The 15,530-nt window shown below is 41.3% G+C and overlaps 1 protein-coding gene across 2 annotated transcripts in view; it reads left to right on the top strand.

Moving 5' to 3' along the window:
- znf423 (zinc finger protein 423) overlaps positions 1-15,530 on the top strand; it is a 184,146-nt gene that overhangs the window by 32,898 nt on the left and 135,718 nt on the right. For both annotated transcript variants that reach the window (XM_032580635.1, XM_032580643.1), the window contains exon 3: positions 9,428-9,613. In XM_032580635.1, coding sequence (XP_032436526.1) covers positions 9,428-9,613 — 186 coding nt within the window. The remainder of the gene's footprint in view (positions 1-9,427; positions 9,614-15,530) is intronic.

Raw genomic sequence — 15,530 nt, forward strand, 5'->3', positions numbered from 1 at the left:
CAGATTGCCTTATTTTTTTCTTTCTGAGGGAAAAAATAATCTGGAGAAATGGAATAAATTATAAGACATAAAGTATGACTTAAAATCATTTTTATATGCAGCATTTTTATAGCAACTGAAGTTAACGTAGTAACTTGATTGAGCTATAAGATGTGCCTGTAGAACACACAATTCTGCCCCTTTAAAATGATTTGAGGAGAAGTGGAAGAATTTTGAGGTTGTGCAATGCACTGACACAATGGTAGACCTGATCCACAGTATCATACTGACACCACCATGCTTGACAGGTAATTCAGTGTTTTTTTTTTTTTTTTTAGGTTTGAGAGCTACTGAGGTCAAACTGTTCAGTATTTGTCTCATTTGTAGATAAACATTTTCTCCAGGACTTCTCCTTTCTATGCTGCGCAGAGACCCGACCGGTTGTCCTCAATCATGATCACAATCACAACCTGTCCAGGTTGTTCCTCGCCTCTAGTCCCCTTAACCCTGCACAGAATAAGAACGGCACTGGAAATGATGGATGCATTGATTTATCAGTGAGAAAACAGGATTTGCAGGTCAGATTCCCTCTTATCAGTGAGCGTCTTGTTGTGGCCAGAGCTAAAAAAAAAAGAAAGCGGACTCTTTCCTCTCCTTCATTCTCCTGCTTCCTCTCCCGTCGCCCTCTTCCTCCGTCGCTGTCTCACTGCTCCCCTCTGGAGCTCCGTAATGTAGTTTTAATTTCCCCAAGGCTGCCACAGGAAAACAGTTCCTGTGTCTCTCTCTCTCTCTCTCTCTGTCTCTCTCTATCTCTGTGTGTGTGTGTGTGTGAGACTGAGCTCCTATTGTCTGCTTGTGTCGCTGCTTCTGCGTTTTCTTCTGTCTCTGTTTTGCACCATTTAAGCACATTCTTGTTTTGTTTTTTTTTGTGAGTTTATGCGAATCATAAATAGGAAAATTGCCCAGCTGTCAGCATATTTGTGTCGTGTTTCTGCTGATCTGTTTGTGGCTGGTGTTGCTGCTTCAGGTTTGCGTTATTTTAGCATGTTTTTAAATGAATTTATTGTTCAGCCTGTGTGTTTGTGTGTCTCTGTCACTTCCTTCCATGACGTTAATGGCTCTTTCATCATCCTGTTTCCAGACATGGGTCTTGGGTGCTAACCTCCCTGAGCACATCCCGTCCCAGAGGAGTGTGTGTGTGAGTGTGTGTGTGCTCAGCTACATGCATGCATCCCAGTGTGGTCTCTGTAGGTCTTGTCCCATGAGGATTGGAGGCCTTACATTGTGGAAACAGACACATACAGGCTGCAGGAACCTCCTTATGTAGAAATCAGCTTCTTCTTCACACACACACACCTGAGTGATGACTCAGAGGAGGCAGACGGTACCGCAGAGGTTGGTGGGCTCCTGGGACACACGGAGCAGGCGTGTTGTTGTTGCGTCCAGCTGCACCTGTTCAGCCACTCTGACACGTTCGTTTCTGCACCTAGAACCAAACCTGATCATCTCTTTACCTTCACAGCACCTCTTTAAATATTTTTGTGAGAAAATCGAGTTACAGTTGCAGGATGTTTGAGATGTGCACAATGGATAATACACTGTGTTCCAAATTATTATGCAAATTGGATTTAAGTGTCATAAAGATACATTTTTTTTGTTGTGCTATTAAATTTATAGATGGTATTGTGTGTCAGGGCTCTTTGAATCACTATAATTAATTTCAGAGAGCTGGTTGATTAGTTTGTCTGGTGAGCTCAATTAAAGGAAATCTACTTAAGAAGGATGTTCCACATTATTAAGCAGGCCACAGGTTTTAAGCAATATGGGAAAGAAAGGATCTCTGCTGACGGAAATCATCAGATAGTGTAGTGCCGTATAACAAGGTATGAAAACATTAGATATTTAACAAAAACTGAAGCGTTATCGTAGTCTTTGAACTGCGGAGATAAGTCAAAGTTAGCGCTTTAGTATTAGCTTTTGCTAAATGCTAAGGAAAAAGCTTTTGCGTTAGCAAAGCTAATGTTTATCATTAGTGCTTTAGGGTTAACCTAACTTATGTTTCAGTTAGCGGCGTCCACCACAGTTTTTCTTTTACTCTTTTCTTTTTTTTGTTTATTGATTCTGATTGATTTTTATTTATTTTGTTTAGATTTTTTCCTTCATCCCATAAACAGAAATTAAGATTTACAGTTCATGATAAAAGTATAATTTTACCTAAAACAATATTACATCACTGTTTGAAGTTATTTGAACGCCTGGTAATAAAAGTGCAACAGTTGTGGAATCAAAAAAGTAAATTTTTTGAGTCAATGGCAAAAAATTCCTGAGATTTCTTTAGCTATTTGCATTGGAAACTTGACCAGAAATACTTGGTAAGATTTGCTTTTGCAGTGGAGGTCAGGGGTCAACTTCTGCCTGAAACAGAGGAGTTCAGGTATCTAATTGTTCTAGCATTAAGAAAGAAAACTGGGTAAATAGAAAAGGTTTTCAATGATTCAAACATCTGGATTCAGCTGAAAATGTCTTTCTTTAATCACTGACGAAACTAGAGTCCCTTAACTGATGGTCTGGTTTATGTCAGGTAAAATATGTGCTTTTTGTGCATTTACTTAATAAAATAATCTGCCAGATGTTGCTTATTTAAAGCGTTGGTTGTGTTTTGAAGCCCAGCCGATATCACAGATGCTCTGATTACAGTAAGCAGTCTGTATGAATAAATAATGCGGCGCAGGTCTGATGTGAACCCGGCGACCAGGACAGAGCGGTGTGGGTTTCTATTACTCAGCTACGTTCCTCTGAAACCGGCTCTGCTGCACAGCAGAATGAAGGCCTTGTGCTGAAACTGCTGGGTTTCTAAACATCCTCCTGGAAGCTTGACACACACCTTTTCAGCCGCTTTGATTCCTCCTTTAGCATGTGGACTGAGACGCGTGTGTTTTATTCATGCTTGGCCGGCAGATCTGCAGAATGTGTCCCAGACAGGCCGCAGTACCTGCTCCTGTTTGCCAAATCAAACACGGGAACCTTTTGCAGGATTACAGCATGTTTTATTCCCCTTTAACTCCCCCTCCAGCTCTGCCGCTCTCCTCCTCTGCACTTCTATCACCCCGGGGCGGTTCAGGAGCGACTCCCCGAGTTCATTACTTACCGAGGTTTCTTCCCACAGGATGGATAGGCGGGTTTGGTGGTCGTTGACTGTGTGTGTTTGATTTTTTTCCTGTTTTACTTTGTGCATTAACTAGCTTAACCTGGCAACTGCTCACAGCAAAGAAATGAAGCCAGAGTCGGGTTGAAAGGTAACTAACTAAGCTGGGAATGTTTGAACTCAGATCCTCCAGTTTTTCTTTAAGGCTGCAACACACCAGCCATGTTTAGTCCGCTTTAATCCAATTCTAGTTCCGATTCTCTTGGGGAGATGTGAATGTAAATTATTATTGTTATTTTACTATGAAGTGAACTCTGATGTGGCTTGAATGCATATGTAGATGCAAGCGGACCGGAGAGCGCTCCAAAAGCAGGAAGCGGACTACAGAGCTGGGCATTCTGGGTAAATACAAACGTGTGAGTCGAGCGCTAGCAGGAGAAATGGCTTGTGCTCTTTCGCTAAAGACAAAAGAGAAATCCTTCAACCACTAGAATCTGTCACCACTCCATTTTGTTGTGCTCAGTGTCTTCTTTGGATGTTTTTGTTGTTTCTTTCAGTGGTTCAGTGGTTCACACCCATAGACGAGGAGGGGAACTGGTTTTTCAAAGCATTTAGTTCATCTGACATGGTGTAGTGTGGAAGTGAATCACAGCAGCTGAAAATATGACAAATGTTGCGATTTGGTCCCCAATCGAACAGATTCTACTAGACTATCAGGTGTGAAAACAACCTAAATATCCAAGTTATGTGAGCTGACATGGAGCAAGTTCTCTGTCTCCACCTAATCTGTGAAGGCTACAGCTTTATTATCACTAAGCTGACTAATTACCTCTCTGAACTTATTTTGAATGTGTTTAATGAGAGAAAACACACACGCAATCTAATAAACACAGCGATGCTCTGAAAACACACTAGCCTCCACATGTGAGCCTAACGAGCGGTGATTAGTGGGTCCCAGCTAGGCGTGGTTCGGCTGTGTAACATCATTTCTGCGCGGTGGACTCTGCTAATTCACTCCTCTTTATCTAATTACCCAGGGTGAGCATGAACACACTTATATGCACCAATACACTGCATATAAACACACACATACTCTTAAGCAGCACCTGCATGCATCTTGTTCTGCAGATATGCAGAATGACCTCATTATTCCTGTTATATATTTATATTTTCATCTATCAACAAACATTTCCTTGTCCTCAGGTCACAGAGACTGGTGGAGACTGAAGAATAATGCTTATTATCTTTACTCTAGAGACACACCGCCTCATACATTATGTCACACAGTCAGGCCTGCTATTTAAGGGCTAGTTTGGTGTGCCGGGTAGTTATGAACTGTCAGTATCTTCCTCCTTACCCTTTTGCACAGAAATTACTTGAAAATGTTGAAATTGTTACTCAAATGTCTGGTTTAATATGAACATGAAGATTTCTTTTTATGTTTTTCTCCTCAAGCTCAGGCAACCCAAAAACCTATTTGCAGTTGTTTGTGTCAAAACTGTTTATTTTAGCTAAACATCAATTCAGTTCAATTAAAGTCAAAAATGCTTTATTTATCCTAAAGGAAAATATTTCAATTTCATAAAGAAAATATTTCAAGTTGAGTATCTTAAGTAACTTAAGATACTCAAGTTACTTAAGTTAAGTAACTTACTTAACTTGTTGGTTAAGTATCATAACTTGGGTATCTTAAGTAAAGATACTTAAGACTTTTCTGAGTATCTTTAAAGAGTCTTTGTGGGCAGTTTTTCATGCATGTGTAATGGAAATGCAGCTAGTGTTTGGTTTAAAAAGGGGAAATTTGGAGAAAATAGGATTTCCTCATATTTTCTGATATTTTTTTATTCCTCCTAATATCACATAAGAACCAACTGGGTGTCTGTTCTGAGGTTGGAATCAGGTATTTAGCCCATTTTCTGTGCGTCTGGCTGAGCGCGTGCAGTAATGCCTGGTGCAGGAACAGTCTGTGACTCTGAGATAATGGTTTTCAGGAGCGTAAGTGTGTCTGCAAGCGGCTGCAGCTGCATGTCTCACCAACATGAATGCAAGAGATATTTGCTGGGGACCAATGTCATAGTATTCAATCAGCAGCCAAACAGGCAGACTGCTCTGCTCCCTCAGCCCCGATGGGAGTAATGTCTGCCTTCATTAAGTAGGCCTGCTGCTGCTTTCTGCTGGAAATGGGCTGGGCATGGAGCGTCGCACCGGAGATGAAGGGAGATCTGGAGACTTTTGTTCAAAATGAGAGAGAAAGATGAAAAGTTCATTCTGCAATGTGAAAATTTACACCGAAATAAGCTCAAATAAAACTTCCTAATTACTAATTAGAATACACAAATTATTAAAGTTGAACATTTTGTTTAACATTTTGACCGATTTACCGGTCGATCTACGTTCCCACCCTCATCTAAGGTCATGAGCTTTGGGTCATGACCGAAAGAACGAGATCGCGTATACAAGCGGCTGAAATGGGTTTTCTCCGCAGGGTGTCTGGGCTCTCCCTTAGAGAAGCTCAGTCATCCGGGAGGGACTCAGAGTAGAGCTGCTGCTCCTTCACATCGAGAGGAGCCAGTTGAGGCTCGGGCATCTGGTCAGGATGCCTCCTGGACGCCTCCCTGGTGAGGTGTTCCGGGCACGTCCCACCGGGAGGAGGCCCCGGGGAAGACCCAGGACACGCTGGAGGGACTATGTCTCTCGGCTGGCCTGGGAACGCCTCGAGATTCCCCCGGAAGAGCTGGAAGAAGTGGCCGGGGAGAGGGAAGTCTGGGCCTCCCTTCTGAAGCTGCTACCCCCGCAACCCGACTCCGGATAAGCGGAAGAAGATGGATGGATGGATGGATGGATGGATTTTGTTTTCCTAAAATGTGACATAGCTGAGTTTCCTTTACAAATGTGCGCAAAACTTTGTTGATATTCTACTAAGAATTTCGCAATTGTGATGTTTCCAATAAATGACAAACAATTAAAATCACACGTGAAGAAAAAAATATTTATTTTTGACCAAGCTTGTGAAGCTAATGGTGTATTTAACTGTGCTGTACTGGTGCAGAGTTATCAAATAAATTGTAATTCAATACATTCATCAAAGTTTCAAGTCATTTCAGCTGTTTTTCTGTACCGGATCAGTACCATCCGATGCTAAACCTCAGATATTGGTATCAGAAGTGAAAAAAGCGGATCGGTGCATCCCTAACTAAGACCTCCTGTGTGAACGTAGTGTTAGCTTGGATCAGCTTTTATGCTGACACCGCTCCATCAACGGCACATCAAGTGACGAACTCTCACTGCCTCTTTAGGCTAACTGGGACCAGAACCCGATCACACCGTCTTCCCGGAGCCGCGCGGGGTCAGCATTCCTTTGAAGCCTCCAGAATCGACTTCCCTGGGAGATCCGTAAGAGGTCCCGTCCCTGAGCGGAGTGAGGTGGGTGGGCGGCAAACCGACAGAGAGAAACGCTCCCAGCTGCCCTCCGTTCTCACACCCAGCTCTGGTTCATCCGCGTTCCCAAGTCCAAATGAAGGGATGAGATGAAGAAAGGAGAGGCGGTTACGCCAGAGAGCAAGATGGAGAGGTTTCATCTGACTCTTTCCTCTGTTGCTATGACAGCAGGTTGTGTTGGCATGCGCTGGAGCTGGCGCTGCCCTCACCTCTGGCATCAGGGCGCCCCAGGGAGAGCGTGCACGTAGCGTGTGCACGCTCTGATTGTTTCCATGTAATGATTCCCAGCAAAATGTAGAAAGAAACGATTTTTTAAATTTTTTAATCAAACGTTTTTATGTTTTGGCAGCTAAATGAAGAAATCACAGCAGAAACACTGATGATTGCGTTTCATTTTTAGCGAGACGTGTTTGTGAGCATGTGCACGTGAGCGTGCATGAGGGGCTTCTCCCCGGCCAGACGGCGCTCCCACCACTGGACAGATGGCCAGCACCCTCCCATCGTTCCCTCCATCACTGTCCTCCTCTCTCCTGCAGCACCGCTGATCGCCCCAGTCCCTCGTTCCCCACCTCCCACAATCCCTCCATCCCAGCGTACCTCTACCCATAATAAATCAAGGAGGGGAACCCGGTTCTGTCCCTCTTTCTCTCTTTAAAGCAAGGCTTTTTTCAAAATGCTTCATGAATATGGAAAGCAGTGGGATGGAGTTGGGTTATTTATGTTTAGAAAGATTAAAAATAATAATTTTGGTCCTCTCTCTTTTTGTTGTAACTGAACCAGAACCACGTGGCGTCTTGATTATTTAGGGTGCCTTCACAGCAGCCATGTTCAGTCTGCTTTAATTGAACTCTGGTTCGTTTGTGGAGGTGTGAATGTGCAAAACTCTGATTTGTACTAAGAAGCGAACTATGGTCCGGCTACAAACCTCGGTCTCTGTTTGGATGAAGTGAACTCTGGTCCGGTTTGAATGCTTATGTGAATGCCAAGCAGATCATAGACCACTCCAGAAGCAGGAAGTGGACTACAGAATAGGGCATTCTGGGTAAATGCAACCAAAACAAAAGTGCCAATCTAGCAATGGCTGTAGAAATGAGTATGATTTGTTGCCGAAAACAAAAGATAAAATGTGATGCTGCTCCATTTTTGTTTACATTTTGTGAAGGAGGAAGTTGCACTGATTTTTTTTTTTAGACGTTATCATGGTGTTTCCTTCGATATTTCTTGGTGCAGCGCCCCCACAGGCAAGGAAGGGAACAGGTTTATAATTAGTTTGGATCGTTTGACTCAGTTCAATGAGAAGAAAGTACTGCAGCAGCTGAAAATGTACCAAATGTTGCAACTTTGTTCCCCAATTAGACTGAGTCTACCGGACTATCTAGTATGAAAACTTGATAGAAAGTTGATCACTTTAAAAACTTATTGGTTCAGTGGTGATAAAATCAATAGATGTATTTTAAAGTACTTGTTTATGTTTCTCAGTGTTTTCCAGAACACTGAGAGCATCTGCCCTAAAAGTTAAATGCTCTCTAAAGTTTCTCCTAACCCGTTTATGTCGCGCTCTCATTGTTCTCTCTCAGGTTCCAGTGTGACCCATTTAAATCACCATTTTTACTGGTTTGTCTGCTGGTTCTGCTGGTTTAGCTCCGACAGTTAAATGTTCCACCGTGTTTTGTAAAAATTGGTTTTTACTCTCAACAATCAGACTTTATTAAGAGTTTCATATCTCTTTTTCTTTCCTTTCCTTTATTCTCCTCTCCTTTCCTCTCTTTTCCTCCACTCTACTCTACTCTACTCCTCTTCTCTCCTTCACTTCCTCCCCTCTCCTCTCCAGACCTGAGAGTCTTCAGTGTCAGTCCTGTTGGATCCTCAGCATTTATAATGTGATAATAAGGTGTGAAAATGGAGACACAATGGAGCGGTGAGGATTGGGCCGTCGCAGCCCTCCGCTGGTGTCCTCTCACACTCTGACTGCTACCAGAGCGCGCACACCCACACACACACACACACCCCCACACACACACACACACACACACACACCCACACCCCCCCCCCCACACACACACACACACGCCCACACCCACACCCACACACACACACACACACCCTGTCAGAGTGGAGTGAAGATCGGGACAGGGTTGATCATCTCTCTGCTCTGGTTAAATACTCAGAAACATCCAGTTTGTTCAGCTGGGAGAAACAAAATCAGTAAAAATTAAACAAAAACATGAGATGTGTCTGTTTAGTATGACAGACGGAGTATTAGAGCCTTACTAAGGAAATATAAAAGATCATATTGCAACTTTATTCTCATATTATTTTGACTTTATTGTCAAAATATTATTTTCATTATTTTCATTTTCATTATTTCAGCTTTATTATATTTATTTTGACTTTATTTTGATAATATTGCATATATTTTCATAATAGACTTTATGCTCAAAATATTGACTTTAATCTTGTATTATTTTTACTTTTTTGTAATTTTATGACTTTATTCTTGTATTATTACAACTTTATTTTCATAATATTGTGAATTCTCAAAATATTGACTATTCTAATATTACTATGACTTCATTCTTGTATAACTTTATTTTAATATGATTTTGACTTTACTCTCGTAGTAATAAGACTTTATTTTCAAAATATTGACTTTATTCTCATATTAGTTTGACTTTATTCTTGTAATGTTAAGACATACTGTATATACACTAGCATGAGAATTATTCTCATAAAGCTTTCTCATATTATTATTACTTTATTCCCATTAGTTTGAAAGAAAAAATTTCTTATCCCCAGTGATCCATCATATTTTAATAATTATTTCATATGCTCTGATTAAAAACCTTTTCCTCGTTTCATCCTCAGACGTTCCGGCGCCCAGCAGAGAGGCGGGGCTTAAGGACGGCCAACGGGGCGTGGCCGAGGAGGGCGAGCAGGAGGAGCACGACGACGACCTGGACGACGAGTCCATCTTCACCTGCGATAACTGTCAGCAGGACTTCGACTGCCTGGCCGAGCTCAGCGAACACAGAACCAACCACTGCCCTGCCGGTGAGACAGCGCCCGGTTCCGGTTCTGGTTTTAACGCAGCGCTCCCAGTGTGACGCGGTGATTAAACGTGCTGCAGGTTCTTCAAACACTCGGGTGGCTCGGTGTTGGAGTTTCCTTTCTGCATACCGTTAGCTATAATCAGTAATATCCACACGCTCCGCTGGGACCGGCACAAAGGCTGCTGTTGGTACCGCTGTAATTAATGGAGCGGCTGAAAGGAACGCGACAGGCCCGGCTGGTTCCCCCAGATTAAACCAAAAGCCCACACACACTCTGTCTCCCTGGGTGTGTGTGTGATGAGGAGGTGTGCAGTTTAAACTTAAAGATGATGTTGTAACCTTTAATCAGGTTCATCTGACAGCAGAGCTCTGATTTTAACGTTTTCCAGAAAAAGAAAAAATCCCTTTCCAGACTTTGGTTCTTGTTCCTGTTGTCGAAAAGTTTAATCTTTCCTTTCCTTCCTTGCATTGTTCCTTCTTTCCTTCCGTTTTTGTGTCCTACCTCCATTCTGTTCTTTTCCTTTCCATCCTCCCTTGTATCTTCCTTCTTTACTTGTTTCAGTTTAGTTTCTCTTCATTTCTAATACTCTCTCTTCCTTCCATTACTTCTTTGTATCCTTCCTTCCTTCCCTATTGCCTTCCTTGTGTTTTCTCTCTTTCATTCCATTCTTGTTTCAACAGTTTTCTTCATTTTATCATCTGCTTTCTTTCTTCAGTCTTGTCCTTTCTTCATTTCCTTAATGACTTTTCTTTCCTTCCTTATGTCCTTTCTTTCCTTACTTGTGTCATTTTTTGTCGTTCTTTATCTCCTCCTATCCTTCCCTTTTCCCTCTTTTGTTCCTTCCTTGTGTCTTCCTTTGCTCCTTTCATACTTTGTTCATTCCTCTTTTCCTTAATTTCCTTTTTCATTTCTTCCTTCCTTTTCTCCCTCCTGCCCTTTGTCCTTTCTTGATTTTTCTTTTATATCGTCATTTCCTTCCTCTCTCACATCCTTCTTTCCTTTCCTTCCTCCCCCATATTTTTCTTCCTTTCCTTCCTTGCAGTATCACATTTTTAAAAACTCAACCATGTAAAATGTTAGAAACTGTTATTATAATTCCATGCTTGAAAATCTTTTTTATTTTTTGATCTGAATCTCATTTCCACCTCTAAATCTTAAAAAGTCTTAAATCTGAGTTGATGAAATCTGCAGAAACCCAGTAATAGCATTGCTTCAAATGCACTAGAAGCTTTTAAAATACAATTTTTCATCAGCAGACCCTGGATAGAGGACAGAAAATGCAAGATATAACATCTGATATATGCAAACAACTATTAAAATATAAATACACACAAAAGACTGACTAACTGCTATAATCAGGCATTGAATAATAAACTACCAAAGGAGAGAAAATTCTAAAACTACCAACATGTTGTTAAAATATTCTAATATCTAAACAGAGACGGAAACAGAAGGACAAGACGATAAGGTCAGGACAAACTTCCTGTGTCAGTCCATTATAAAGCTGTGTTCTTCACAGCTTTATAATTTTTAGATGAATTCAACAGATTATATGAGGCTCATTCTCTGATGTTCACTAAAACAGAGTTAAATTTTCCAAGAACCAGCTGCAGTTTGCACCAATCTGTACCGATCAATGCCCATATACAGCAATTTCCATAATCTGTGATTAACTAGGTGATTTGATTTTATATAAGCTGTGTTGCTGTTGCTGTTTCTGTGATATTCCGTATGTTTGCTCCCGGCCTGTGCGTAAACACACAGCTCTGGTCGTCTCCGCCGTGTCGCACTCAGACTCCCACTCAGAGAGCATCACACTGGGCTGCTGTCAGAGCGCAGGATGTGGCCTGTGATTTCAGCACAGGAGTCTGTGGAGGGCTACATGTTGCTGAGCGAGAAATCCGAGGGAGGGAGTGAGGGAGTGGAGAAGAAATGAAATGATAAACCATGTTTTTCCCTGGAGAAGGAGCGGCTGAGATTGCAGCGTAATCCCATGGCTCTGCAGGATCTGCCGCACTTGGATGCAGGCTTTTTCTGTACTTGTTTTCATATTTATGCCGCTTGGTCTTTAACATGTGAACTGCGGCTGCTGCTGGTTGTGGTGGGATGACCCGGTTCTGGTGGCTAAATGAGATTGGACACAATGAAGAATCCTCTTTAAGTCTCTGGGGGCTCCTGGGAGTCGGGGCATGGGGCAAAGATGCTCAGAAATGTTCAGAAAATGACAGGAAACTCGCAGTCTGCCGGGGATAAACACACGCCAGAGAGAGAGAGTTAATGCGTTCGTGATCTCTGCAGTTTGATGTTTGTCCCTGAACAGAAACACTCACACATCAGCCATGTTGATGGGTTCTGATGGACGGGGCCATCTCTGAGGAAAATTAATCTCCACCATGTTACTTTATAGTTAGCTTTTTTAAAGTACAACAAATATTGTTTACATATTTGTTAGAAATGTCTCCATGTTGTGACAGTTTATGAGACAGATCTCGATGTGCTACTGTTACCTTCTGAAGACAAAAAAACAACCAATCAGAGCCAAAAGGCAGTTCTTAGCGCTGTCAATCAATGTTGTCTACATGCTGCTAAATGTGCTAATGGCAGAGAAACAACTTACTGTGGTTGATTCTGGTCAGCACTGGGAGAAGGAGCTCGATTTTTATTTTCACACATTATCTGTCTCATACTGTCACAACATAGTGACAGTTTCTACAAATATTTTAATTTTTTTTAAATAAAAGTTACACACTGCAGCTTTAACGGTGTTTTAATGGGTTTGACTGGGGACCACAATTGCGACATTTGTTGCATTTTCAGCTGCTGTGGTTCTCTTTAACTCTAAACTGTGTCAAACGATCCAAACCCTTTGAAAAACCTGTTTTCCTCGTTACCTGTGGAACGAGCCACTAAAGGAAATGACATGTAAACGTTTAATTAAAACGCAGAGATCAACTTCCTTCTGGAGTAAAGTCAGATTTTAGTTGTTTAAAATTGAGCAAAGTGTTTTTTGCTTTCTCACCGAAGCCCTACTCTGGTGAATTAGGAAAAATCAGCAACAGAGTTATCAAAACTCAACAACTATGAAACTGAAACCATGAGAGAAAACTTTGTTCTATAGAATCACTTCCTGAAGCAAAAACGGGTACAGGTGAGTGTTTAATGACATATTTGATCCTGCTGAGGGCGACTGGCACATGGTGGGTATCAAGATGGCCGAATCTGGCACAGTAGCATTATCTTCTGCTAAATATAATGTGAGTGTAGCACTTAAGTGTTAATGTTTATCATTATTGCTTTAGGGTTAGTGCTGCTAACTTTTTAGTTAGAGGTTCCTAGCACTTGAAACTATTTTATAAAGATGTGAAAGCAGTGCTTAGTAGTTCATTTCACTGCACGTTTTAGGCCAGAAGTACCTAGTATTTGTTTAACTGGTTAAGAATTGACTTTAAAGAAGATAATTCATATTATTACAACTTTGCTTTTTTAATAACCAAAGTTGGATATCTTGCAGGGTTCCAGCTCAGAGCAAAGCTTTAACGAAGATTGTTTTCTTTATTTCTTGAGCAGATGTTTCATCTTCAGAGCTTTTCTTTAGCCTTAAAGCTTTACTCCTAAACTCTGCGGTATTAACTGGGAATCAGTCACCTGTTCTTCACAGCTTTATTTATCCTAGAAACTGAAACAGACTTTTTTATTTTTTTTTAATTTTCATTTCATTAAGGGCATTCTTCACATTGAAAAGTAATGAAACAGAACATCTGTGGCGGTAATACTGATGTTTGACCCGTGATGCTTCCTGATTGTTTACGGTTTTCCTGACACTCTTTAAGTAAACTTCTGGTTATATTTGTGAATTTGAAGGTTCAGAAAAGGAACTTTAAACCACTTCATGATTATGACATTTCCTGATATTGCTTGAAACTTGCATTTGTGTCTTGAGTCTTGAATTAAGAAGATGCACAAGATTTTCCTAATTGCCAGGAATCATCACATTTTCACTACTCTATTGCTTTGCTGTGCTTTAAATGGAAAATGAGGAAAATAGAAGACATATTTTTATTCAAAGGCTGAACAAATCTTTGCATTTTTAAATAGCTGTTCTGAGTTTTTTTTAAATAAAATTTTAGTTGAAACATGAACTAATGCTTGTCCCAGGTGGTGGTTCGAGAGCGCTGTTCGTTAGCAGTGGCGTTCAGCTGGTATCTGTTATGCTAACTACACTGTGGTAGTAAAATGAGTCCCAGGTTAGCAGCTAGCCGCTGCATGCTGTAACACTGAATGGGTCCCAGGTGCGGGAGTGAAGCACCAAGTAATTCAGAACCCACTCCAGCAGAAGGCCTGTAAAGAGGCTCCATTAATTTGAGTGGAAATTGGACAAACACACGCAAACACACAAGCTGCGGCTGCAGATCAATGACTAGTGCGGGCACTCAAACACGCACATACCCACAGACACCGCGCGTCTGCTTAATGGAGCGCTGCCTTAATGTGCATGAGTGTGATAGCTCAGCTGGCTGTGTGTGTGTGGGTGTGTGTGTGTGTGTGAGGGATATAAGGATTACATGTTTCTGTCTCTGCAGCGTTGTTGTTATTCTGCAGCGCTGCAGCTTTAAGCCGCCGTGCGACGGCTGGGGTTGAATTATGGATCAGTTATTCAGGTTGTGTGTGACCTCGCATTCGCTCCCTGTGTTGCTGTTCATTACATTCGGTTAGATCTAATTAGACATAAACAACTGTCGTACTGTTTTAATCAGACCTGAAACAATTTTTTATGTTGGATATCCTCACAGTACCGTTGATACTAAACACATAACAGTAACTGCAGGCCTCTGAGGTCCTATAATTGTGTTTTCAATTAAGTTTTTGGAACTTTGAATTAGATCTAAAATGTTTAAAAATGAATCACAAGGTGACTAAATAATCATCCTGGGTGCTTCAGTGTAAGGTTTTTGGAATGAAATTTTCAGCATTCATCCATTCATTGTCCTCCACCTATCTGCATGGCAAAAACACAAAATCAAACAAAGTATTTTTGGTCTAGTTTCTAGTGCAAATATCTTATTACACTTAAAATAAGACAAAACTAACTTACAAGTAACCCTTTAGCAAGATATCCTTGTTTTAGATCAATAGTTCCGTAATTCTGATTAAAAAGTGCTACTTACACTGGTAGATGTTTTCACTTATAACAAAACATTTTCCCCATGTTATAAGTAAATTATCGGCCAAAGGTACTAGAACTTTTTAATAAACATTAAGAAATTATTGACCTAAAACAAGCTTGTATATCGTCCTAAAAAGTTCATTTTGTCTTATTTCAAGTGTAGTAATACATTTGCACTAGAAAGTTGATCAAAAATACTTGGTAGGATTTTTTGTTTTTGTGGTTCATTGAGAAAACAAGTCCAGGAGAGAAACTAAGGTCTTCATCCTCCTTGCGACTGTCTCCATCTCATTCCCAGGTGACCCCAGGGAGTTCCCAGGTCAAAAGCAATGTATCGTCCCTTCAGCGTCTCGTTTCAGTGAAATTCACCCATAAAACCTTAAAAGATGGCGTCCTGATCAGATTATTCACCTCAGTGAAATAATTTCACTGTGAAAAAACTTAGAAAGTTTCAGTCAGCAGCTTTTATCCGAGATGAAATGTTGCAGCCCCCTAAAAATGTTGCACACTGGGTGCTTTGCCACGTTGCTTATAAACAAACAAAAAAAATCACCCCCAAGTGTGATGGTTGTATCAAACTGTGTCACATGACGTTTGCTCGCTCCAGCTCTCGGTTCTGGTTAGACCGTAATTTGTGTTGCGTGTCTGCCCCCTTTTAGTCCTGGCGGGGTGTGTGTGTGTGTGTGTGTGTGTGAGCCCTGGATATGTGAGAGAGGCAGGCCGAGAGCGTGAGTCGAGGGAGTGTTGATGGGT

This window comes from Xiphophorus hellerii, chromosome 2 (assembly GCF_003331165.1).
Source record: "Xiphophorus hellerii strain 12219 chromosome 2, Xiphophorus_hellerii-4.1, whole genome shotgun sequence".
Classification (NCBI taxonomy): domain Eukaryota; kingdom Metazoa; phylum Chordata; class Actinopteri; order Cyprinodontiformes; family Poeciliidae; genus Xiphophorus; species Xiphophorus hellerii.